The sequence below is a fragment of the Leptonychotes weddellii genome, chromosome 9 (genome assembly GCF_054177405.1).
Source record: "Leptonychotes weddellii isolate Sample4059 chromosome 9, ASM5417740v2, whole genome shotgun sequence".
NCBI lineage: Eukaryota > Metazoa > Chordata > Mammalia > Carnivora > Phocidae > Leptonychotes > Leptonychotes weddellii.
In genome coordinates, this window is record NC_138377.1 from 102,364,999 (window position 1) to 102,390,279 (window position 25,281).

The 25,281-nt window shown below is 44.9% G+C and overlaps 1 protein-coding gene and 1 long non-coding RNA gene across 6 annotated transcripts in view; one reads left to right on the forward strand and one right to left on the reverse strand.

Moving 5' to 3' along the window:
* Positions 1 to 3,963, forward strand: part of LOC145723227 (uncharacterized) — an 80,414-nt gene extending 76,451 nt beyond the window's left edge. Inside the window, exon 3 of the long non-coding RNA XR_014148148.1 lies at positions 2,596 to 3,963. This is a non-coding gene — a long non-coding RNA (uncharacterized LOC145723227). The remainder of the gene's footprint in view (positions 1 to 2,595) is intronic.
* The window catches only part of HMG20A (high mobility group 20A), a 95,006-nt gene that overhangs the window by 2,949 nt on the left and 66,776 nt on the right, over positions 1 to 25,281 (reverse strand). For 2 of the 5 annotated variants that reach the window (XM_081829637.1, XM_081829636.1), the window contains 3 exons: positions 21,779 to 21,854; positions 20,854 to 21,069; positions 14,525 to 20,184 (listed from right to left, as the gene is read on the reverse strand). In XM_081829637.1, the coding sequence (XP_081685763.1) occupies positions 20,048 to 20,184; positions 20,854 to 21,069; positions 21,779 to 21,854 (429 nt within the window). In that variant the 3' untranslated portion in view covers positions 14,525 to 20,047. Of the gene's footprint in view, positions 1 to 14,524; positions 20,185 to 20,853; positions 21,070 to 21,778; positions 21,855 to 25,281 lie in introns of those variants that run through there. The other 3 variants (XM_081829634.1, XM_081829633.1, XM_081829635.1) reach the window with 3 other exon arrangements.

Here is a 25,281-nt window from a genome sequence, read left to right on the forward strand (position 1 = left end):
TTTTCATGTGTCACAAAATGCTATCCTTCTCTTGATTTTTTCCAACCATTTGAAGATCTAAAAATCATTCTTTGCTTATAGGCTGTACAAACACACGTGATGGGACAGACATGGCTGGTGGACTATAGTTTGCCCGTTTCTGGTCTAGGGGCAGGATGGAAGGTAGGCTGGGGCCAGATCCTGTTGGGCATTGGATCCCAGGTTAAGGAATCATTTTCCAAGTCAGATGTAGGAAACCATGATATTTAGACTTCCCTAGATTGGAGCCCTCTTCCAAGGTACTTTCTTCCTAGATAAGTTGCTCCCAAGATCCCAGAAAGGGGGCCCATGATGTTGTGCCTTTTACTGAAAGGGGCAGGACAGGGAGGAAAGGTTTGGGGGATAAAACTGAGAATCACTGTTAGCCTTTGAAAGTCCTAGATACCTAAGAATCAGCTAAGTGATTAAATGAAATCACACAGGTTGTTAAATATTTGGATCTGGAGCTAAGAGCTGAAGATGGAGGTAATATTTTTTTTTATTTATTTGAGAGAGAGAGAATGAGAGACAGAGAGCATGAGAGGGAGGAGGGTCAGAGGGAGAAGCGGACTCCCTGCCGAGCAGGGAGCCTGATGCGGGACTCGATCCCGGGACTCCAGGATCATGACCTGAGCCGAAGGCAGTGGCTTAACCATCTGAGCCACCCAGGCGCCCCTGGAGGTAATATTTTAAACCATGGGAATCAACATGCCCATTCAGGAACGGAATGTAGAGAGGGAAGAGAATGGAGCCAAGGACAGAGCCCCGCAGCACTCTGTTCCTGGGGATCAGCCGAGGACCAGCAGGGCCTGGAGAGGCAAGAGGGAACGGCAAACTTTGATGCCGGAAGCCAAGGGGAAAGAGTGAATGAAGGAGTGAGCGGCCGGTGTGCCCAGCGCTGCTGAGCGCGGGGAGGGTGAGCGTGGAGCGTGTCTGGGGATCTGGTCATGGGCAGGTCTCTGGTGACCTTCCTTAAGAGCAGATCAATGTGAAGGTGGGCGTGGAAATCAGAGAGCGGAGGTGATGCAAACAATTCTTAGGAGACATTCTAACCTTTGCAAAAGGGATGAAATTAAGCATTCGTCATAGGAAGGGTGAGGGATTGAGTGAAACTCCACACACTTCTTTTGCGTGCCTACTGTGTCCCAGGCACCATGCCAGGCACTGAGGATACAAAGATGGGAAGGGGCAAGGCCCGAGGAACCGCACTCCAGTATGACTGGGGTCCAAATAGCCATAAACCACAAGCGGTGTTGGCGAAAGGAACAGCCGTGCATTCTCTGTTCAGGCAGCAGAAAAAGCATCTCAGGGGAGGTGTCATTGGCCTGGTGCTTGCAGATGAGGAAGGATAGAGAAAAGGCCTGCCAAGCAATGGGAAAGAGGATTTCAAAAAGGCGCACTCGGGAAGGAGCAGGGGGGTCTGGAGGACAGCAAGTGATCTGATGTGGCCTGATGGGTGGTGGGAATGACAGGACATGGGGTGTGGCAGGAGACGCTTTTGGAGATACTGGCCAGCCTGATGGAATGGTCCTTTGTACCTTGCTAAAGAGACTGAAGTTTGTCAAAGGGGAAACAAAGGGCAAACAGTGGTCCACCTGCTGTGTGCCAGGCACCGAGCTAGCCGTCCTTTGAACGTGGGTTTTGCAGTGTACGCCAGACGTGGGTTCAAATCCTGCTTTTGCAAGGCATAATAGCTACCTGGCCTTGAGCCCTTTAAGCTAGCAAATCTCAGTTTCAACTGCAAAATGGGGAGGATAATGCTTATCATCTGGAATTATCACAAGGCGATAAAAGCAAAAGCGACTGTCAGAATGATTATTTAAATAGAGTGATCGTTGCAAGCTTAGATTTGCATTCTAGAAAGATTGCTCTTATAGTGGTAGGCAGGACAGACGGGGGAGCTAGGGATAGGACTGCGGGGAGACCAGAGCTACCAAGGCCAGTAGGAGCTACTGCAGAACTAGTTAATAAAGAAGAAAAGCAAACCCAAGAGCTATTGTTGGAGCCCAGGGGAGAGCTGAGGGCTGAGGGCCTTACAAAGGCCTGGCCTGGGGATGGCTGAATCTGGGGTGTTCTATGAATGAGGAAGGTGGGGGCAGAGCCAGGAAGAGGGTTACGATCCAGGGAGAAGCGTGCGGGATGATTTCAGGTTCTCCAGCGTGAGTGGGCAGGGGAGCTCTTAACTGAGCCGGCAGACATAAGAGAAACTGTGGGTTTGGGACACTGTATCATTTTGGACAAATTGGGTTTGAGGATTCCGCAGAATGCCAGATGGGGAAGGCCTCAGAGAGCTGGTGCCAGAGACAAGGAACTGTGGATCCAGGAGGGACATCCTAGCTCCTGGAGAGGGAACACCAAGCCAAGGTCCAGATGGGGTGTGAGCAAGGGGGTGAGGGTGGGGCATACTCTGGAAGGTCCCTAAGAATCCAGGTTTTCGGTCAGGTGGAAATAATCCAAGATGTAATTCACACAGAACTTTACAGCCTATTCGAAACTGCATGGGCTTTGGGCATTTTGATCCAGACCCAGAGATTCAGAGATAGAAGGGAGCATCTAGTTTTTTTTTTCTGTGTTCAGTACCTTTTAGGGTCAGGCCCTGTGAATAAATAAATGGCAAGAAGAGAAAGCTGCTTCCTGAGAGGAGAATGCCCAGCAGTAAATGTAGCAGGAGTCCTAGATTTAGAACATCCCAGCAGCATGGTGAAGACACAGCCTTATCCGTGGACTTCACGGTCAGTACAGAATCTCCCCCGCCCCAGTTCTAGTGGAGAGAGGGTCGGGAGACATCACCTGGCTTTCAAGCGGATATAGAAGTGGCCGGGTTGGGAGTCACAGCATCGAGGTCTTCGGAGAACCCACCCGAATATTTTTGCACGATGTCATGGTGTACGGCAACGGCCTTCCAAGGTAGGTAGGGCCCAATTAAATCCCCATTTTACAGCTGAGAAAACCGAGTCTCCAAGGGATGAAGAGACCCGCCCCCCGTCCCAGCAGCACCAGCAAGAGAGCCCGGGTCTCCCTGCTCCAACCACAGCAAGGCTTTCTTTGGCCACCTGAGCTGGGGGAGGGCTGGTTGCGAGGGCTAGAGGGGCCTGGGGCCTGGACCCCACTGGGGGTGGCGGGAGGCCCCGCTTCAGGTTCAAGTTGCTCGTTTTGCGGGAGTGCAAAATTACCGCACAAGTCCCAGAGAATAAACAGAATTAACACCCCATGAAATACAATGGCCTTTCCCGGAGCTTCAGACGGGCCATGGGCCACGAGTGAAACGAGCCGAGCAGGACATGGCCCGGGAGTGAAATGTATCGCGCACACTGCCTGGACGCCTTCAACAAAGAAAAACCCCGCACGGGGAGAAGAAAGCGCCGGCAGCGGCTCTGCGGGCTCAGGGCTGAGGATCCAGTAATGAAGTCTTTCTGGAAGGTAAGAAAGGGCTGTGTGCTGTGTGCTATTTTTAAACATGCTGGAGCAGCACATGTATCCCTGCCCCGCGCACTTTCTCCAGCAGAGGAGGGGCCCCGGGGGAATGCGGCCAGGAATTTAGATGCTATTTATCGTATTTCCTTTTATCAGTCAAATGATTTTCCTATTTCCCACATAGATAAAGATCTTTTGCTTACAGCTCCAGCTTGTTGACCTTGTCAGGACCGCTGTGCAGCCTGGAAATTGGTCCCAGAGCGAGAAGGGCATTGTTGTTAGGGGTTTGCTAGGCAGGGTGGGTTTTTCTTCTCCCAGCAGGGAGGAGCTCGGTTTGCCAAAAATAGAGAAATTAATAAGTAAAAGAAATAAGTTAATTGAAAACCTTGCCCCCCCAAACCAAAATCGGACAGTTCGGTGCCGTTTTGCAAAGCTGCAAGGTCGTCCAAGCAGTGCTGTGGTTCGCCAGACTCCCCACGCTCCCACCTGAACACATCCACGTCATCTTTTACCAGCACTGCTCTCTGCTTCTCTCCCTCTCCCTCTGTCTGTCTCCCCTGCAGCCGCAGGCTGGGCCCTGGAGCCAGCGGGGGACCCACTGCTGTGTTGCTGTCTTGGCAGGCAGCGAGCAGAGGGGGCGGCAGCTTGGCCTCAGCTTGTAAACGGAGCTGGGCGCTCGGCTGTGCCAGCTCGGGAGGCCCCTTGGGGCTGCCAGTATGCCTGAGTGGGGGCGGCGGCAACCTCCCCTCGGCTGAAGCCTTCGGAGCCAGCAAGGCCTCTGGAAGCTGCGTTCTTAGGCAAGGGTGTGGCCGGAGGGCCGCGGATGGGCGGGAGGTCTCTCCCTGGGCAGGCTGCCCTCCTTGCCTCGCCTTGCCTGGGCCTGCTGGCCAGGTTCGCGGGCAGCAGCAGCACCACTGTTCTGTACCTTCTCGGGAACAGGACCAGCGGATGCTGGGGGAGGCTGGGGTTTTATTATAAATCTTCTTCATTTCTGGCTTGTTCATAACCACGAAGCATAAAGAGAGCCAGCTAGACGGAGGGAAGCCAGCTCCTTGCAGACTCAACGTTTGACTAGCAAGGAGCCGCAGGCCCTCCTCAGAGCAGCGCGGGCCTGCTGTGGGCTTGATCTGAGCTGCCAGCTTTCTTGAGCCCCCAGGTCCCTCCCCACCGTCGTGGTGCTTCCCGGCCAGAACAGCAGAGGGCGCCGGCTCTCCCGACGGCCTTCCGTCCTGGGCAACTCTCCCACACATCTGGAAATGGGCTCTACCACTCTCTTACGAAATGCTGGATGAGGATCTGTCCATGTGAGACGTGCTGGCACCGAGTGAGCGAGCATACACACAAGAATTCCACTCTCTCATTAGTTCAGTTTCCCCCTCAAGAGCACTGGTGGAATGTGGGGAATTCGCCTTGCCAAGGCAGCCAGCACATTGGAGTCTTGGGCTTGGTTCAGCCTGGGTGGAATGCTTGGAGGGACCACCTCTGGTCTGAAGCCTTTGCCCTTCCCTCCCACGTGGAGGGGGGAAAAGAAAACAGAAGAGCAGGACCTCCCAGGTATTTCCCCTAGGGGAAGAAAGCTAAAGATGTTTGGCCTTGCCCCTGTGGGCTTCCTGAAGAGAGCAACTGCCCACATTTCCTTGAGAAACAAGATCTAATTCTAAGAAAGCATCTTCCCAAATGACAAGCGATTAGAAATGCCAGTGACATTTCCCAACAATGGAGCTGGGAGAGGAGAGACTGGCCGGAGGAGGGCAGAGCCGGAACCCAGGAAGGGACCTGGTTGCTATTCCCAGAATGCTCCCTAGACGTCCACAAGCTGCATGCATTTAAATGTCCACATTTTCCCCGCAGAAGCCAGCAATCTGTACTTCTCTTGGCCAAACAACACATCAGTCTAATATGGTGTGGGAGAAATGTGTTACATTCTTTTATGAACAGAATGTTAACACCACCTAGAATCAATATTTATATCCAAGAACACAATGAACTGGCTTGTTTTGTGCTGCTGCAGGTTTAAGAAAGGGACATTCGGGGGAAGCTGGAGGTTCCCCTTGCTCCTACCCAGAAAGGCAGGCCCATGGCAAAGCAGCTGGGGCTCAGGCATCTAGAGGGTGTCCGCCTCCGAGACCCTGCAAGCTCCCTTCCTGCCCCTACTTACTGCCTTCTGTCTCCGGGGACTGTGAGAAGCAGCAAGTGGGGCAGGATGGTGCAGCAGGGGCCAGGACGGGAGGCAGCATCCTGTCCTCATAACTGTTTGGGGGAAGGAGGGTCAGGCTTGCATCCTGGCACTTTCTAGTGCATATCGAAGTGAGAGCTGACACAACATAAATCCTTGGACGAGAGACTTCTGGGGGCTGGAGACCAAGGGACAGGGTGAGATGGCACTTTTTCTGATGTCACACTGGTGATGTTTTTTTTTGCCAAGCAGTCCCCCTCGACGGAGACAGCCACGGGGACAGAGATGGAAGCCAAGGCTCCTCTCCTCAGAACGCTCTCTATTCCTCGGAGGTTTTTGGGAAAAATGTCAAGCTCCTTAGGCTGTCTTCTTCCTGAATGCTGTTTTTATTTGACTGCCTTTAGAAGCCTCTAGGCCTGCAGCCTGGAGTCAGGGCCTTGCTCCTAACATGTAAAGTCCTTTCCTAATGATAAAAACAAAAACAAACACCTTTCTCCCTCACCCAAAAGATTTCAGTTTTGCCTGCACCGGAGCATCTAGAAATGTGAGTGTCCTCTTCATCTCGTGGACTGAACTGGGGCCTCATTTTGCAGAGCAAGCAAGCCCACTTCGTTTCCAGATTAGATGCTGAAGGTTACCCCTTTAACAATAGCACTTGTCTCTCATTAAATGCCTGCAGCTCATTATGGTATTACCTGCAGAAAAGTCTTCCCTGCTTTAATAGACATGATCTTTAGAAAAGATCCTTCGGCTTATGTATAAGACCAAGACATGATTAATCTTGGCCCCATTTAGCCATGGGTCAGATCTTCAGGCTACAGTGAAACCTCTTCTTTGCATGATCACAATTTCGTTTTCTAAAATTTATAGCCCTTTCCCCTGTGTCGTTAGCATGTTTAGTCGTCGCAATTCCCTTGGTCTGTCCTGTTATTTTCTTCCAGTTCTAAGAAACAATCAGTAAATATCCCAATCATATTTGCTATAAAATCGTCCGTGATAAACAGACAGTATTTCACTGGAAGGCACAAGGCTGTTTAGCATCTTTATAGATGCAAAGCTCCCCCTGCAGAAATCCCACTCGAGAAACCTCTGCAAGTTAAATGCTCTGAACATTTTTAGGGATACTGCCTGATTTAAGCCGACCGGAAAGTTGCACCTGGGTCCAGATGCTGTTTTGGTATCAAGGGCAGAACAAAGAAATAGTCAAAGTTGACAGCAGGGCCAAGGATCAAAGAGTGAAATCTTTAGTGGGGATGGTAGAAGTTGGCAGGGTCTTTGTGCCTGTAGCTCCGTGCCAGGATCTGAGGGGAAGGGGCCGACACTGAGCGCCTCCTTAGGGGTCTTTCGTAAATGTCACCCCAAGTCCAGACCTATCTTTTAGAATTGTTGCTATATAGATGCTTATTTAACACCTGCCCTCCTGCATCTCAAATGAACGTGCCCACAGAGATCTCTGATTTGTAGACACTCCTGCCTGCCCCATCTGCTCCTCTTCTAGACTTTCCATCCCAACAAATGGCGCCTCTATGGATCTGTTTGAAGCTGAGATTTGTGCACAGCTGCCCTCTCTCCTCCCACCTTCCTACCTCTAGCTGTCACTCATCTTGTTCCTTCTGCCGCCCACAGAGCTTTGCTGCATCCTCTCCTCCCCTGCATTCTCCTTCCGGCCCCAGTGGGAGCTCCCACCACCAGCATCTCTCCTGGGGTTCAGCCACAGCCAAACCTTCCCTCCCTATTTCAATGCTTTGCTCCCTACAACCCACTCTTCCCAGAGCAGCCGGAAGAATTTCTGAAAACCACAAACTGGATTCTATCACTTCCCTCTTTGGTATCTTCAGTGGTGTCCCCTTGCACTCAATACCCAAAGTCCTTAGGATGGCTGAAAGACCTTCTGTGGTCTAACTCCTGTCTGCCTTTTGCCACCCTTCCCCAAGCTTCCTCTGCTCACCTCCCCTGATTTTCATTTAGCCCCTCTACAGCACCGACAGAGGCTGGGCTTCATGCTCTTTTCCTGACTCCTTACCTAAGTCCTACTCGTTGTTCTGATCTCATCTTAACAGTCACTTCCTTGGAGAGGTCTTCCCTGACCCCACAGTCTAAAATAGGTCCTACTCCCTGCCAGCAGTCTCTGCAGAACCACCACTCTCTTCCTGCTTTTGAGCCCAACGGTGATAGCCTATCGACTTAGCTTTGCTTAATCATGTTTCCTCCACGAGACAGTAAGCTCCATGAAAGCAAGAACCAGGTCTGTTCAGCTGCATTCCTTGTACCGGCCACAGAGGGGAATAAATATTAGTTGACCCTGTGAATGAAACTCCACGGCAATCTGGACAGTTGATGCGAGGGTTTATGCTACTTTAACGGTTTATGACTTCCTGAGCCTGTCTGGCCAGACCGCGTGTTACCCCCAAATTCCTCCCTGAGGAGTCCCTCACTGAGGGTTGGGGGAAACCAAGTCAAATTCCCAGATGTCTCTCCAACCTGCTCCTTCGCCACCCCCACTACAGGTTCTTGCTTCGTGTCCTGCCTATTTTAACAGCCTGCTAACCAGTCTCTCTCTACACTGCTTTGAATTCAGGAGTCCAGCAAGGACTAAGAATTGCAAACACGAACAGGGGGAAAAAGTTGCTTCTTGATTTTCATAAACCTCTAACTGAAATTTTGCACTTTTTTTGGATTTTAAATATTGGCAACGGAGCCCAGTAGTATTGGCAGGCCCTGTGACCTTGCCACCAGCAGAAACACAGGTATTTTACCACGTAACAGCTGTTGCAGATGTTGAAATACCTTTTATGATCATTACTACTTTAAAATTATGGTAGTTATTAGAGCTGCTGCTAGATTATGTTATTTAATCCTTTAAGAAACACAAGTATTCCTGTGTAACTCATTTTTAATATTCTGATAGCTGTATTTTGATATAGTTGGTGTCCTTTGTAATCCTACGTTTTATTTTATGCACCTAAAAACATTATTCTGAGAAGCGTCCAGGGGCTTCATAAGATTGCAAAAATGGGTTCATGGCAGAAAACGTGTTAAGAACTTCTGGTCTAGTTTTTCTTCATCTCCCATCACTGCCTTGCAAAAACAGCCTTGATGTCTTGCCCTGGGCAAATAAAAGCTAAGTCCCTTACTATGGCATTCAAGGCCCATTTATAATCCATTTTCAAAAAAATCTTACTATATATTTTTTATCAATACCCTGGATTCCTGTGTTCTAGGAATTACTTGAGTACAGCAAAAATGCACTCATATCGCCAGTTCTACTTTTAGCTTCTCTTAAAGAACTACAGTTGACCCTTGAACAATGCCAGGGGCTAGGGGTATCAAGCCCCTGTGTAGTCGAAAATCCACACAGAACTGTGATCTCCCAAAAACAGTTTTACTAATAGCCTGCTGTTGCCTGGAAGTCTTAGCAATAACATAGTCAATGGACACATATTTTGTATGTTATATATATTATATGCTGTATGTTACAATACATTTACAGTACTATACTGTATTTATTGAAAAATATCCATGTAGTTCAAAGCCATGTTGTTCAGAGGTCAACTGTACTTTAAGGCCTAGCTCAAACTGTTATCTTGGTAAAGCTCTTTTTTGACCTCCCCCAAGTACAACCTTTGTGTTTTCCAGAACAGTTTGCTTCCAGCCATTTGATAATTTATCAGATCCTACTGAAGTCAGCTTTCATGTTCATTCTTTGTTATATTGTGAACTTCTTGAGGAGACAGACGTCCTCAGCTTTATACCCCAAACACATAGTATGTATTTGGAAAATATTTGAATGAATGACTATATCTAAAATATTCATTCTCCTGAGAGGTGACTAAAATCCATAATGACAAACTAGTTTGTCCTCAAAAACAAGAACTTCTTTTGATAAGTGTAAGTCCACTTAAAAAATACAGCAGCCCCGAGGGCACCTGGCTGGCTGGAGTGGAGAGTGAGGCTCTTGATCTCCGGGTCGTGAGTTTGAGTCCCATGTTGGGTGTAGAGATTACTTAAAAATAAAATCTTAAAAAAAACACAAAAACCCAAATTAAAAAAAAAAAATACAGCAGCCCCAAGGAAAACAGATTATTATCTTACATTCCAGTGCTCGGACCCAGCTGCCTTGAGTTAATGTCTATCCTTGAAGATAGCAAAAGCACCCCTGGCAGGAACTCATTTGCTGATTCCATAAACCTTTTGGCTGTATCACTGATGTCTTCTCCCATTACCCTTCTTTGAATGACGCCAAACATACTGGCCAGTCTCCTTCAAGCAGACGCTTTCCATTACTTGCCCCAGGATTTTCTAGCCATCAGGTTACGGTATGATTTTTATATCATAGAGCATTCAGCTGCTTTATGCCAACCTTAAATAAATGCAAATGCAAGGTTTGAAAAATTCTTTTCCTAAGGAGCTTGAAGAATTAAAAAAGAGACCATTCCTTAATTTCATAGTTCAACAAACAGCTTGAGTAGCTGGATCTTCATGTGCATGCATGTACTGAGGCTAGAAGGAATGTTAGCAAACACTGACCTGAAATTAGACTCTCACAGAACCACAGACTGAAGAGCTGAAAGGAAACATTTAGTGGGGGGATAGCAGAGAGATCTAAGTGTCTTGCCCAGGGACTAATCTGCTGGTTGACTCTCAGATTTAGCAAGTCCCACACAGAACTTTTACTTTTTCCTCCATGATGTTCCATCCTTAGGCCTATTCCATCTCAGGTAATGGCACTACCCAGTTGCTCAAGCCAAAAAAATCTAGGCTCGATCCCAGGACTCTGAGATCATGACCTGAGCCAAAATCAGGAGTCTGATGCTCAACTGACTGAGCCACCTAGGCACCCCTCTTAGGGAGTTATTCCTAATTCTTTTCTTTCATTCTCCACATTCTCTTCACAACTTCTGTCCATTACACTTTGAAAATATATCCTGAAATTGTCTGCTCTTTTCTGTCCGCACTGCCACCACTCCAGGCCACTTCTGCCTTGGACTCCGGTGCCAATTTTCTTCTTCTTTTTAAAGATTTATTTCTTTTGAGAGAGAGAGAGCAAGCAAGTGAGCATGTGCAGTGGGAGGGACAGAGGGAGAGTCTCAGACTGTGCTGAGCGCAGAGCCCAATGTGGAGCTCGATCTCACGACCCTGAGATCATGACCTGAGCCAAAACCAAGAGTCAGACACTTAACCGACTGCGCCACCAGGCGCCCCCTGTGCCAGTCTTCTAAATGGCCTGATTCTGCTCTTGCCTCCCTAGTTCAGGACACGGCAGCCAGAGTGATGCCTGAGCAATATGAATCAGATCTTGCTGCATACTTGTGTAGAGCTCTCTTCACACACCACTTACAATACAATTTAAACTCTTTACCACACCTTACAAGGCTCTACACGATCTTGATCTCGTATTGCCTACCTGGCAACTTCAAAGCCACTCCGCCTCTCTTGTATTCCGTTCCAGCCTTATGGGTTTTTCTCTTCCTTGAAATTCCACAGCTCATCCCTGCCTCAGGATTTTGGCCGTTCTATTCCCTAAGTTCTCACAGGCCCGGCTCCTTGGAATCAGCCTGGTCTGTCTTTAAACATTACTTTTTCAGAGAAGCCTCTCCTCTATCTTAGTTATTTTGTAGCATTTCATCTTGTTTTGGCAACTAGCTGAGGAGAGTTTGTTAGGCTGTTTATAGTCTCTTTTCCCCTAGCAGGATATAAACTCCATCGGGACAGGGATCTAGAGTATCTCCTGACAAAAGAAAGACATTCAGCAAATATTGTTGGATGAGTAGTTCTAATTCTGGTTCTCACATCCACCATACTACACCACTGCCTGAACTCAGGTCAGTCTCATTAAATAGCTCTAAGACAGTCTGGGTACAGAGGAATGCGGAGGCAGAACTATCTGGGTATAAATCCATTCTTTGTCTCTTCCCAGGGGCAAATTGCTTATCATCTTTGAGTCTTAATTGGCTTACCTGTAAAGTGGGTACAGTAGTCCTACTCTATAACGTTGTGGTTAGAATTAAATGACATAATTTATATAAAAAGCAGAGGAGAGTGCTTGGCCTATGGTATGTCTAATTGTTCTCATTTCCCTTGAATCTTTCACAAATTATAATAGTTAACATTTAGGTGTCTATTCTGTGATAGGTACTAAATGTTTTACACGGATTAGCTAATTTAATCCATATAAAACTCTACACAATTGAAACTATAAATATCCCTGTGTGACAGATAAGAAAACTGACTAGATTAAGCAACTTGCCTAAGGTCACGCAGTAGAAAACTGCAGAGCCCAGCAAACTGGAACTCAGTGATTCCATCCAATTTCAGAGGTAGTGAAACGTCATGGACCGTCTCTATTTTGACCCCTTGGTAAGAAACATATTTTACATTCTAACCTAGCACATGTGTATGAACTAAAGTGGGGAAAAAAGTTTTGCAAAATAATACTTACCCTTACTATATGTATTGACAGTTTCTCTTCATTTTAATTAATTTTTAAGTGGGCTCCACACCCAGTGCAGCTTGGAGCCCAATGCAGGGCTTGAACTCATAACCCTGAGATTGAGACCTGACCTGGTATCAAGAGTCGGACGCTTAACCGACTGCACCACCCAAGTGCCCCTCTGTTCATTTTATTTTTAAAAATGTTTTTGACTGACTTGATTTAATGGCCTATTAATAAGTCAAAAGCACACTTTGAAAGCCATTCATCTAATTTACAATTAATCCAACTACTCTTACTTTCTAGCTATCTCAACCTCTACTAGAAAAACTCTGATGGTTATCAGCTAGACTTTTATATTTATGTTTCAGATAAGGGTTTTATTAGTTAAGATGCAGATCCCTCAAGGCTCAGATCTACTCCCCATTGCCAACCCTCCTGCAATTATGGAAAAATCATCTGTCAGGTGAGATTCAAGCCATTCTTTCACTCTCCAAAAATTATTTAGCTGTATCAAAGCTCTTAATACAAGGTGCCCCATGTTAGAACTTTTTATGCAGTTTCCCCCTGTAGACACACGTTCCCATGAAAACTACACTGAAATGGTTTCTGGATTAGGGGATGAATGGACATTGACATTTTACCTGCTCTCTCAGTCCAGAGTTGGCTCATGAGCTAGTGTTTATTTCTATAGATATTCTGAGTGCAGGGTATGTGTCAAAAGGCAAATAAATGAAACAAAGAAAAAGCCCTTGACTGCGAACTCTCAGTTGCAAGGCAGGAAATTCTTTTGGAAGGCAGGAAGTAGCTATGAGCTTTTCCTCCAAGCAATGCTTCAATTCCCCCACCCTCAGGGAGTTTATCCTGGTGTTGTTTTAATCCAGCAGATGCTGAGCAGTTAGAGAAAGGGAACAAACAACTGGGGGAAATAATACCACCTGTTTATGTTGACTTTTACCAAACAGGACTGGCCACCAGCTGTTGAGGGGTTTGGGACAAGCTAAAGTGGCAACAGGAAAGGCAAACTCGGACTGAAGCTAGTTCTCGGCTTTTTCGCTGTTTGGCGGCGGGGTTGGGGGTGGGGTCCCAAGAAAGTATAGGACCAATTCTCGGATGGCCAAGAGGCAAAGGCAATATAATGCACCCTGCTCACTGATATAGCAGGGCTGGCTTTGGTGCATGCACGGAGTAACACGTAACTGTTAGTTGCTTACTCTGTATTCATTTTCCCCTTCTTCAATGACTGTAACTCGTATATCATTGGGGGAAGTAACGTCCAAGGAAAGGTGACATTTCTTGGTCTCCTTTATAGCGAGCTGCTGTCACGTGACTGAGTTCTGGAAATGTTGAGTGTGATTTCCAGGAAGACTCTTTAAAGGGTGCTGACTCAGCTGGGTTTGCCCATTTTGTCCTCGCCCTCTTTTCTTCTTCGTGCTGCCCGGAATTTCAAAGGATGGCTGATGGTCAAGTGGCTATTTTGGACCATGAGGTGACCCTGAGAAAGGAGCCATGTTGTGGTGCAGACAGGAGCCATTATACTGGTCTTGGACTGCCAACCTTTGGAATACTTTTCCATGACAGAGACGCACTTCTTGTTCAAGTTTTTGCTGATTTGGGTTTCTGTTAAGCGTACAGTCAAGGCCCATCTTAACAAAGTTGGCTCAATAAATAATTCTCGGCACTCATGTAACCAAGTCTTTGTGTCCTCCAAAGCATGGTCAGTTCTGTTCTCTAAAGCTTTCTAACAACAGTGTAAGAGAGCTGCGAGGCATGTGTTCTGTCAGAAGAGGAAACTGGAGCTGGAGCAAAGCAAGTCTTGCCCAACGCAACACCACTGGCTACTTGGAGAGCAGCAGGCTTTGAAAGCCAGGTTCTCTCTCGCCCCTAGGATTTTAAAAGCATGGTGGAAATAGGTGACAGATCTCCTTTAAAAATGATTTTGACTGGGGCCGCCTGGGTGGCTCAGTCATTAAGCATCTACTTTTGGCTCAGGTCATGATCCCAGGGTCCTGGGATCGAGCCCCGCATCGGGCTCCCTGCTCAGTGGGGAGTCTGCTTCTGCCTCTCCCACTCCCCCTGCTTGTGTTCCCTCTCTCGCTGTGTCTCCCTCTGTCAAATAAATAAATATTAAAAAAAAAGATTCTGATTGGTTAAGTAGTGGTTATTTTTAAAAGCAAGCATCTAAGGACAACTAATCTCTTCTGTCAAAACGAAGAACATCAGACTTCTTCCATGTTGCCTCCAGAATACCACTGCTACATTAAAATGAATTACAGCTCACTGTTGTTATACCATACATTAAAAGAGTTGAACTCTCAAACAGGCTAAGACACATTTTGAATAAGCAATTAGTAAAATGAATGTGTTAATGTTTTAAAAGCATAACTGTCTTGATGATTAATGTGGAGTTGACAAAGTCTTTAAGATGAAAAGGCAGAGGTAGGACTTTTTTTCATTACAATGCAGGGAAAATTGAATGAGGTGGATTCAACATAGAAAAGTTTTAATGAGGCAAGTGTCAAGCAAGCATATCAACTTCTTCAAAAACAAAGAAAATCTAAAAGTTTAATTACAAAAACACTTGTACAGAAAACTTGGCATTTCAACAGTTCCAAACACATGTACACAATTTTTTCCCTAAAATTTAATGTTGTCAGAAATAAAACACTTTCTTACTTTCCTCAGCTGCTCCTTGTGTTTTAATGAAAGAAAAAAAGAGATCTGTAACACTGAATAGGCAACAAGTTATTTCTTGAGAAGAACCTGTAAGTGTGCAGGAATATCTACAGGTTTATTGGGAAACATGAATCAGGTGCCACGTCAGCCTGTAACCTCACTTACCACCTCCTGGTTGAGCGACGCAGACCTGCTTTACAGAATCTGACGGTTTTGTGGCAGCTGAATCCCAGCCACCAGAGTCAGGTGTGTAGTTACTGGGAGAGGCAGTATTTCAAAAGCAGGCTGCATGTTTTGTGAAAATGGTTTCAGAGTGTAGGCTCTTGCAAGATCTGGGGCATTCCTGAATATGTAAATGTTTCAAGTCAATGTCAGATGTCCTAGCTAGAGTCTGGAGAATGATAATCTTCGGACCAAGTTACAGCCTTTCCTGCTCAACAGTGCTGCTAACAAAGGGGCACAAAACTGACACAAAGGAGAAACAGAAATATCAGGAGGAAAGAAAAAGGAGACCAAGTGTCTGGCAGAAGGCAGATACAAACTTCCAGAACTGGCTTGGCTGTCCTTCTGCCACACACAGGGTGTTCTAGCTTGGACCGAGCAGGCAAGGAGGCTGAGGGAAGTGACAGGAACAGCAGGTGAGGGCAGGAAAATAGGAAAATACAGAACAAAGCAGGCTAGGCTTATGGTGACAGATAATGATGGGCTCTTATTCTAAGAAGTTGCCAAGCAGTGGTGTGTGGGCTTTAGTGCATGGAAATTTGACATGTGCTCACATAACATTTTTTAAAAAGGTTGTTTTTGTTGTTATTTTATTTCCTTTGGGCTAATAAAGAAATCAGGTAAGGAGATGCTGAGAAGACAGGACGGTGCAGCAACACGACAGGGGGTTTCTGGCTTGTACCCTGGCTCATGAGCAGATTGTGAGGGGGACACACTTCCACCTGCTTCAGTGGCGTGGTGCCTAGACAATGGGCTCAGCATGCCCCACTTTGGTTCCAAAGATCTCAGCTGCAACTGTCAGCCTTGTGCTCTAGAGCATCAAAACAAAACACAACAAAACCCTGAGGTGAGAATCAGAAACCTCTCTTCCCTTTTGGTGTTAAAAGAAAAAAAAATCACTTCCTAAGAGGGGAAAAGGAAGGGAAGCCTGTCCTTTTGCCGTCGATTTGCAGTTGTGGCTGCAGAGAGAAGACGAATTCCTCTGTGCCCTTGCTTGTCAGCTCAAGAGACGCTTTTGAACAGTTCCACCTGTCCCTATCCTTGCATCAGTATACCTAAAGCAGACAGGGATTCCCTCAGTTCTCACTCATGATAAACTTTGGGGTTCTTTTTTTTTTTCAATGCCAAATGAGAAACTACTTTTCCCGTTCTCTCCTGTTTGCCAATGACCTTTTCCTTAGCAAAAATGCTCCACAAGACATCGCCAACAGATGGGAACCGAGAGCCTTGCTGGGGCTGGGACACGGTGTCTGTGCAGGAGCAATGCTTAGGAAACAGCAGGCAGTAGCAAGGAGGAAGGAAAGAGCATTCTTCGTCAGGGCAGCAATCACAAAGCCTCGGTGAGGGCTGGCACCCACTGAGCACCGTGTGGGGTCGGAAACACAGCCTCGCTCCACAGGGCACTGTCGACAAGAAGCTCCTTTCTTTGGAGTCACAGCAGGACAATGATGGGAGAAGCCTGGGCCTGTCCAATGAGAGAGGCTCTCCTTCAGAGCCCTGCTGAGCAACAGACCCCAGAGGTCAGAAAATAGAGATGTTGAACTTGGAGGGGCTGAAGGAAATAAAAACTCACCCCCAAAGGTATTAAAAAAAAAGTGACAGCTAGGTAAGAAAGCCAGAACCACTGGGAAAAGGGTCCTGTGTGAAGTGCAGCAATGAGAAGGCTTCCCTTCTGCTGCAGGAGCGGTCAGGGTCAGGGCAGCTGGTGGGCAGAATCTATGCAGACCCACTTTATCAGAAAGAAATGCAGATGACAGGAAACCGAAGACCCAGGAGAGTGGCTGTACGCTTTCAAAGCTGCACAAGGACGGTTCCACAGGAAGTGCATATCCACGTTCCTCTAGCTGCTCTCTCATATGCTTCCCGGGGTGAAGGCATTGAACTCCTAACTGACAGTGCTTTCCCAAGCACAGCAATTTGTACCCCCTCTCTGCCTCCACTCAGTTCAAATTTCCATGGATGGCTTCTCATTCCTCACAAGTAAAACCACTTACAGAACATCATGGAGCTCTAAGACCTGTAGGATTGGGAGGGAGAAAAACAATGAAGATACCAAAAAGGTAAGCACTGATCAGAAATGTTAGGGCTCTCTCTGTTCTATTTCTGGGAGGGTTGAAGTGAGGAGCAGGGTGTGCGTAAACAAAAGAGCTCATAAAGCTGCAAGCAGACAAGCTCACTGAGATGTTTTAGATAACATTTCAATGAAACATGGCCCAGCTCCAGTTCAGCAACCATGGGGAGGTAGGAAAATTGTCAGCCCAACACAGAAAAGCAACTATCAGGGCCAAATCTGATGATAGAAAATTAGTACTCCATTTTAGTCCAAAGAATGTATAATCAATCAAAACCAATTTTCTTCAAGCATAAATCTAAAAATCTTGGCATGTATATAGAAATGTATTGTGTGCACAGGATCAATATATTTTCTTACATTGCTAAAAAAGTAATTGCATAAGAAAAGGTTTTTTTCAATTCCTCAAAGAGCCGAATATTTTTCATTTGGTTAAACTGAAATCAAGTAACATGGATTTTGACAGTTTATGTGACGTGGTCACCTCTCAATGTGAAATTGCCCCCACGGTTTCCTCCCAGCCCTACTTTTTTCCTAAGCACCAGTTAGTCACAGAGAAAGGTGGCAGCTGGGGCAAGTCTTTCACTGTACGTCCATAAAAATGATTTTTAAATGGGCCAACCAAAATTTTGTAACATTATAATTATTGGATTGTAAGTTCTTCTATTTGCTTCCTATTTATCTTAATGCTCACATTCCAAGGTTTTTTTAGTGGTTTCCCCTTACACCTGCCCCAACTCCTTATAGCAATGTTTTAGAAACCCCACTGAACCAGATTTTAGGTATACGCGTTCTAGTCTTGGATTCTGCACTCATCTACTTAGATATTCAGGCAAGAAATTTCACCTCTCTGGGACCCAGTTTCTTCCTATGTAAAATGTTGGGATTTCTAAAGGTCCCTTCCAGCTCTAATAATGTTCCTAAAACTGTAGGACACTGGCTTCCCTTTACTCACTGGCTCCTGACAGTGGATGAAACCTTTGCCAAGCTCACATCAGAGTAATTAATTGCACCACGAATGCTGGGGACATCAGGCCTATCTGTCTGTACATATTTGTATAATGAGGCCAAGCTAGTATTAATCACAGTCTTAATAATTGTTTCATTTGACAGTTTCGAGGGGTGTGGGGAACTATCTACTCTTAGTTATGTTTGCGTGACTAGACTGTAAGAATCTGTAGTAATAAAAACGGTTCACATTTCAGGTATTGCTTTTTTCAAGAGCAAAATATAGGTTCAAATCAAGGATAATGGTAACATTCTAGGCTTTCAATGACACCTCTGAAAGCCGATACTACAGTTTATATCCTGAGATAGGCATAGCTTTAGGAGAGTCTTACTGGCAAAATGCTCAAAATAGAAAACCACTTTTGACTCAAAACTTGCAATAACTGCCCTATACCTACGTGAGGAGACACCATGTTATCAATTACTGTGTTCTTTCCCAATCTTCCACAGTTTCTCCGGGCTCTCTCTTTTCAAGCCTACAACAGTGCTAATTGAAAACACCGTGTGAAAATGAGAAGGATGATGAGACTCTGAAAATCCCAGGCCTAGATTTACAAGCTGTTCCCTTCATAAACAGCAGCGGTAATGCCATTCTTTATCCTGTAGGGAGTCCAGCCATCTCTTAGAAGTGCAGTCTGTTCCATCTGGCTACCCGCTAGAAGGATGGTAATCCTTCCCCCATCAGAACACAGCTGAGGCTAAAGTATAATCAATTGTCTTACAGGGTTACCATCCAATGGCATGGCCGAGGAGAGACTACTGCTTTTGTCTCTGCTAGCAGATGTTGCCTCATTAGACAAAGAACCATGAGTTTTATTTATTCTTATACATTTTGCTCAAGGTCCAAACCATGCTAGAATATGAATATGTATATGAGTGTGCTCATGTACCTGCGGGACAAATAAATAAAGATTCAAACCCATGACTGGCCATTGTAAGGAGCATATCCTGCTGTCCACTTTTGTTTTCCTACCCATATATGGCCACCTCACCATATGGTCCTAGGATTTCCACAGTTTATACGTCTGTAGGCATTGACCTGCAGACCAAAGGGATGTCAATTCTGTGGGATGGCATACTACAGGGCACCCTAGCTCTAGGAATTTAAGTGAACACATATGAGTTCTATTTAAGAAATGACACCTGATGACTCACCATTAGTAGCCAAAAAGTTTATATGGGCAGAGACTTTCTGAAAATGTACTTTTTTTCTTTTCTAAGAGGACATAACACATACTACTGGTCATTTGTTGAATATATTTTAGAAGACTTATTTTCTCTCTCCTCTCTTTTTTGCTTACTGAGTTTATTTTTTAAATCGATTTAAAGTCTTTTTAGTTTTTATTTTATTTATCTCTGGACCCAACGTGGGGCTGGAACTCATGACCCCAAGATCAAGAGTTGTGCGCTCTTCCGACTGAGCCAGCCAGGTGCCCCCTTTCCCCCTTTTTTTAAAGTCTAAATCTCTTTAAACAGGGCAATAGCTGTTTCACTGTAAAGATACTCCACAGTGACACTGAACATACAATAGTTACTCTGATATTGAGTGCTGAATGAAAAGCTTCTTACTTACGTAGGTTTATACACATGCGATGTCTCAGTGACTGCTGTTGTAAGTTATCATCAGTATTTTCCAGGGAAAAGGAAGCTTAATAATTAAGTGATAGTTATTTTGTTCTAAGTGCTGTTTTGGGGGTGATTTCCTCTAAGCTTCTCATTCACTCTTCAAAAGCCTTTGGGAAACTAACACCGGAGAATACAGCTAATAGCTAACAAAACTGGAATGGAGGTTCAACCACAAAAAAGTCATGCTCTTTCCATTAAACCATACTGAGGCATGCATGAGAAAGAACTCTTTCCTAACATTATTTACTACATTTAGTAACCATGTAACAGTAATTTTAATCAAGTCTCCAACTCATTTATTTGATGTAATGCCAGCGTTTTTGTAGCATTGAGAAAGTCTACTGCCTTCTTATTTTTGATGACGTGTTGGCACATACATATTGCATCAGTGAGCACTCACCATTCCCTAACGATCAAGCCTGTTCACAACTTCTCGAACTGTAGCTATGAAGTTTTCATTGTCTTGGGGATTAGCTAAAATAATACTGTGCAGTCTGTTCATATATGAGTCAATGGTGTCCACTGTAGGTGTTTCTCCACTTCCTGAAGTGAGATAAGGAGAGAAAGTAAGAAAATCCTCCCTATTCAGTTCAAGCATAGGGCACAAGCATGCCACACTTGGTCTGCTCCACAGATAAGATTTTCATTTCAGAGGAGAGACTTTGAGACCTCAAAGCAATGAAATTAATCCACATATCCTGAATAAAAAGACGGGCTGTGTAATTGTTCTACAGTATATACGAGTAGCTGCATATAACAAAAAGTTACAGACTCTCCCTGCTTTCTGCTGTGATTATCCTTCACAGGAAAGAGGATATAAAAAATACTAGCATTTGTTTTCCTCTTCCTTCCCATTAAATGACAAAATTACAAAGCGAGCAAACATATATAAGAAAAATGCTCTACTCAGGACTTATTACTCAGTTTCCATTATTCTGAATATCAAATTAAACTTAATAGAAAGGAAAATAAATTACATTAAAATATAACTGAAGAAAATTTTAAATGACCAGAGAGCCTGAAATTTTGGATGACGGTAGCCAATACTGAGATACTATGACAAGACCCACAGAAACCTCTGAGGGAAGAAAACCCTATTTTATTGATTTTCCTCTTGGTGGGGAGCCTTCAGCCTCACCCCACTAATACCAACACAAGACAGCACCCGCTCCCTTCCCCACCACCGAAATGCTCAGGTAAGGGTGACATTACCAGGCAAGGGCATGCTGGCAAAGCTGCTGGTCAGCACCTGCCGCAGGGTCTCCAGGTGCTGCTGTAAGACGGTGTTGCGGCTCCGCTCCTGGATCACATCCACCTCCAGCTTCTCCACTGCTGTGCGCATGCTCTCCACGTGCTTTTGCAGGGCTGCATTCCTCTCCTCAAACTCCATGTTGGATTTCCGAAGCTGGCGGAGCTCTGCCTCCCGAGCTGAGGACACACCCCCCCACACAGAACACATGTAGCACTAGGAGTCTCCGAGGATTCCCAGAGACTCTTATGAGGAAGTTCTGCTTAGCTGTCTCTAATTAGCTACCCTACCTCATCTCCCTATTCTCATTATAGCCTTCCAGATAGCAATTTCAGCAATAAAATGCCTGCTTCCCCAGAGCTATTTTAATTCTTAAAGCTGGTCATATTCCTACTTAAGACTGCAAAGAACAGTTGCAATTCTCGGTATTTCTGTTTATTTTGTTTTTTTAAAACTGTGCAATGAGAAGGCTGAGGGGCTTCACAGGGGGATCCTGGGAGACTGTGCAAGCACAGCTGTGGGTCTCCATCTTTACTGCAATGGGGTCAGCTTTGCTTTTACTTATTTTATATTCTGGATGCCCGTGTAAGCTTTTGTTTATACAAAGGGTTTCAGGCTAAGAGTCGGAAAGCAACTGAATTAGTGATGCACATTTATTTCCCTTGATCCAGAGACTAAAGTAGCTTTGACAAAACGGGCCTAGCTTTCCTTCACTGGTTTTTGAGTAGCTACCCTCACTGCAGAGTGAAATGGAAACAGTTTTCTCCTTCCAGACCAGTCCTAGGGTCATGAATATCAATACTGCTGCTTTTGAGCAATGAATCCCTCCTGAGAATGAAACCCCCTGTCACAAACCTGAGGAACACAAAATGATACTTTGGTAATTACCTTTGCTGTGGTTCAGGAATTCCTCTGTAAATATAGGAATGTCAAAAACAGACCGTTCCTTTACCTCTGTTTCTTTCTGTGAATTGAGAGTAACAAGACTGTTAATTCTTTTTTCCTTTTTAAAGATTTTATTTATTTATTTAAGAGAAGGAGGGAGAGGCAGCACAGAGGGAGAGGGAGAAGCAAACGCCCGGCTGAGCAGGGAGCCCGATGCAGGAACTCGATCCCAGGACCCTGAGATCATGACCTGACTGGAAGGTAGACGCTTAACTGACTGAACCACCCAGGCACCTGGTTAATTCTTTCCCCCCCCTTTTCTCTTTTATTGAAGTAGAGTTGACACACAATGTTACATTGGTATCAGGTGTACAATGTAGTGATTCTACAAGTCTATACATTATGCTGTGCTCACCAAAGGGTAGCTATCACCCGTCATCACACAATGCCATTACAATACCACAAACTATATTCCTTAGGTTGTACCTTTTATCCCTGTAACCTATTCATTCCATAACTGGAAGATTGTACCTCTCACTCCCCTTCACCCACTTTGCCTATCCCTCTGCCCCCATCCCTCTTATAACCACCAGTTTATTCTCTGTATTTAGGGGTCTGTTTCTGCTTTTTGTCTATTCTTTTTTTTTTTTAAGACTCCACGTGTAAGTGAGATCATATGGTATTTGTCTTTCTCTAACTTATTTTACTTAGCATAATACCCTCTAGGTCCATATGTGTTGTCACATATAGCAAAATTTCATTATTTTTTATGGCTAAGTAATATTCCACTGGATGTATGTATATATAGGTGTGTGTGTGTGTATCTTCTTTATCCATTCATCTACTGACGAACAGTTGGGTTGCTTCCATATCTTGGCTATTGTAAATAATGCTGCAATAAACATAGGGGTGCATATATCTTTTCAAATTAGTGTTTTCACAAAACTGTAAATTTTTGTTTTTAAGTAATCTCTAAGCCCAATGTGGGGCTCAAACTCATGACCCTAAGATCAAGAGTCTCATGCTTCATCGACTGAGCTAGGCAGGTGCCCTACAAAACAGTTAACTTTTTTTTTTTTTAAGATTTATTTACTTAGGGCTCCTGGGTGGCTCAGTTGGTTAAGCGACTGCCTTCAGCTCAGGTCATGATCCCAGGGTCCTGGGATCGAGTCCCGCATCGGGCTCCCGGCTCATCAGGAAGCCTGCTTCTCCCTCTCCCACTCCCCCTGCTTGTGTTCCTGCTCTCGCTGTCTCTGTCTCTGTCAAATAAATAAATAAAATCTTTAAAAAAAAAAAAAGATTTATTTACTTATTTGAGAGAGAGAGAGAGAGAGAGCACACAAGCAGGGGAAGCAGGAGAGGGAGAGGGAGAAGCAGGTTCCTTGCGGAGCAGGGGAGCTTAATCCCAGGACCCTGGGATCATGACCTGAGCCGAAGGCAGAGACATTTAATCGATTGAGCCACCCGGCACCCCCAAAACAGTTAATTCTTAAACAGAAGCTAAATTAAATAGGTAAGGCCTGAAGGCCATGTCTTCCTTACAGAAACAGTAGGGTGAGCAGGAATCAGTTCAGGTGGAGGTGTGAGGGAAATGTATTCATCTTTTCATTGGAATCAGCCTTTCACAGAGCTCAAGCAGGTTAAGTATTCAGTTTTCTCAGGTGTACAATTGCTGTGTAATGAGAAACCTTAAAACAAACCTACATAGGGGTGCCTGGGTGGCTCAGTCAGTTGAGCATTCAGCTCTTGATTTCTGCTCAGGCCATGATCTCAGGGTCTTGAGATCGAACCCCGAGTTGGGCTCGGCGCTCAGTGCAGAGTCTGCTTGTCCCTCTTCCTCTGCTTATTCCCCCCGCTCTTGCGCTCTTTTTCTCTCTCTTTCATAGGTAGATAAAAATCTTAAAAAAAATCAAAAACCTACATAAATTTCCCTAATGGAGAATTTGGAAGCCATTTCTTAACTCTGTGCTTTGAACAGTCAACAGTATACAGCTGTGCAAGTGGTTGAGGCAGGACTAGATAAAGGTAATTTCTAGGTGTTTTTTCAGTTGCTTCTGTTATGCATGTAAAATGCTTTGAGATAGGGCTGTCCATTCTAAGTTTGCAGAATGGACAATAAGAACTCTGCCAACCATGAGCAATAATAATGGCATTCTATCGGCACTACCACTTTACTTATTTAGGGGGCAGCCTATATAATTGGGGATCTTTTAGATTTTCTTCAAACAGGGAAAAACAAAACAAAACAAAATCAAGAAGTCAGAAATAAGTAGGCTCTAAATGTGAAAAGTGAGGGATTATGTGAGATAGAAAATAACAAAGCCTAAAATTAATTCGCCAATTTGGTGAATTTAAAATAAAATTTAAAAAATAAGGCCTCACAAAATTACTGCAGAATATATTCCACAATGACCCTTAAGAATAAAGTCAATTTCAAGATGCTTTGGCTGCCATTTCTACAGTGAATTTGACGTTGAAAGCATTAGGAATATAAATCATAAGTGTACTGGCACAGTGTTTAAAATCTTGCATAATATAAGATGGTAAAGACAACAGTGGAAAAATGAGTACTGAAGAAATTGTTAGTGAAATCTGAAGATTCCAAAACCTCTATAAAATAAAGAACAGTAAAAAAAAAACAAAAACAACAAAAAAAACTAAAGGCATTGCTTTAAAAATATGTTTAAAGCCAGAGACAGAATATATCTTTCCTACTCTTGCCACCACTAGTCTCTTATCTTTGAACACAAATATGATCTGGTGCCCAGTAGAAAACTAAGCAGTTAACAGTCTATGAGGGGATTCTGACGGCCAAGCTCCTATTTTCATATTGGCGTCTGCCTTGTCAGGGGGCTGGGCTGTGTGAAGAGCCTGCCAACAGCAGCTGATCAAGAGAGCCATCTAAGATGTTAAGTCTCAAAAACTGTGTATTTACCTGAAAAAATTTTCTTAGCACTTAATTTTTATCTTTTTACTCTTAAAGAAGGCAAGCAAAGTTTCCCGGAGCAATTTAAAAATAAACAATAAAATTATCAGTGAAAGCCCCAATTTCAACACGTAAAGCTCTACCTTGGGCCAGTTCCTAGTGGTTTCAAAGAGAACCAAAGTATGGGCGAGAAAAGTTGGTGCCAAAAGGGATCCTAGACATATTTCACGGTGGCTTTCTCTCGATTCTGCAGGCTTACATACGCTTTAACCCTGCTTCTGGGTTGCTAGAGGAAAACAGAAAACTTACGACATACAATTTCAACATGAACAAAGTACAATAAATGTAAGGCCACAAATGACTTCATATAGTCTTCTGACTTTATCGTCCTACCTTTGTCAGTCTCCTACTTAACTGCACAGGCTCATATGAGATCAGTCACCTAGTCCCAGGTCTGAATATCTGCCCCTGAGATGGGGAGGGAGGGATGCTTGGCTCCCATTACCATGGTACCAAGAGCCCTCTCCACGTCCCCTGACTCTCCTCAGACTGCTAATTCTCTTCTTCTCTTTGCCAGAGT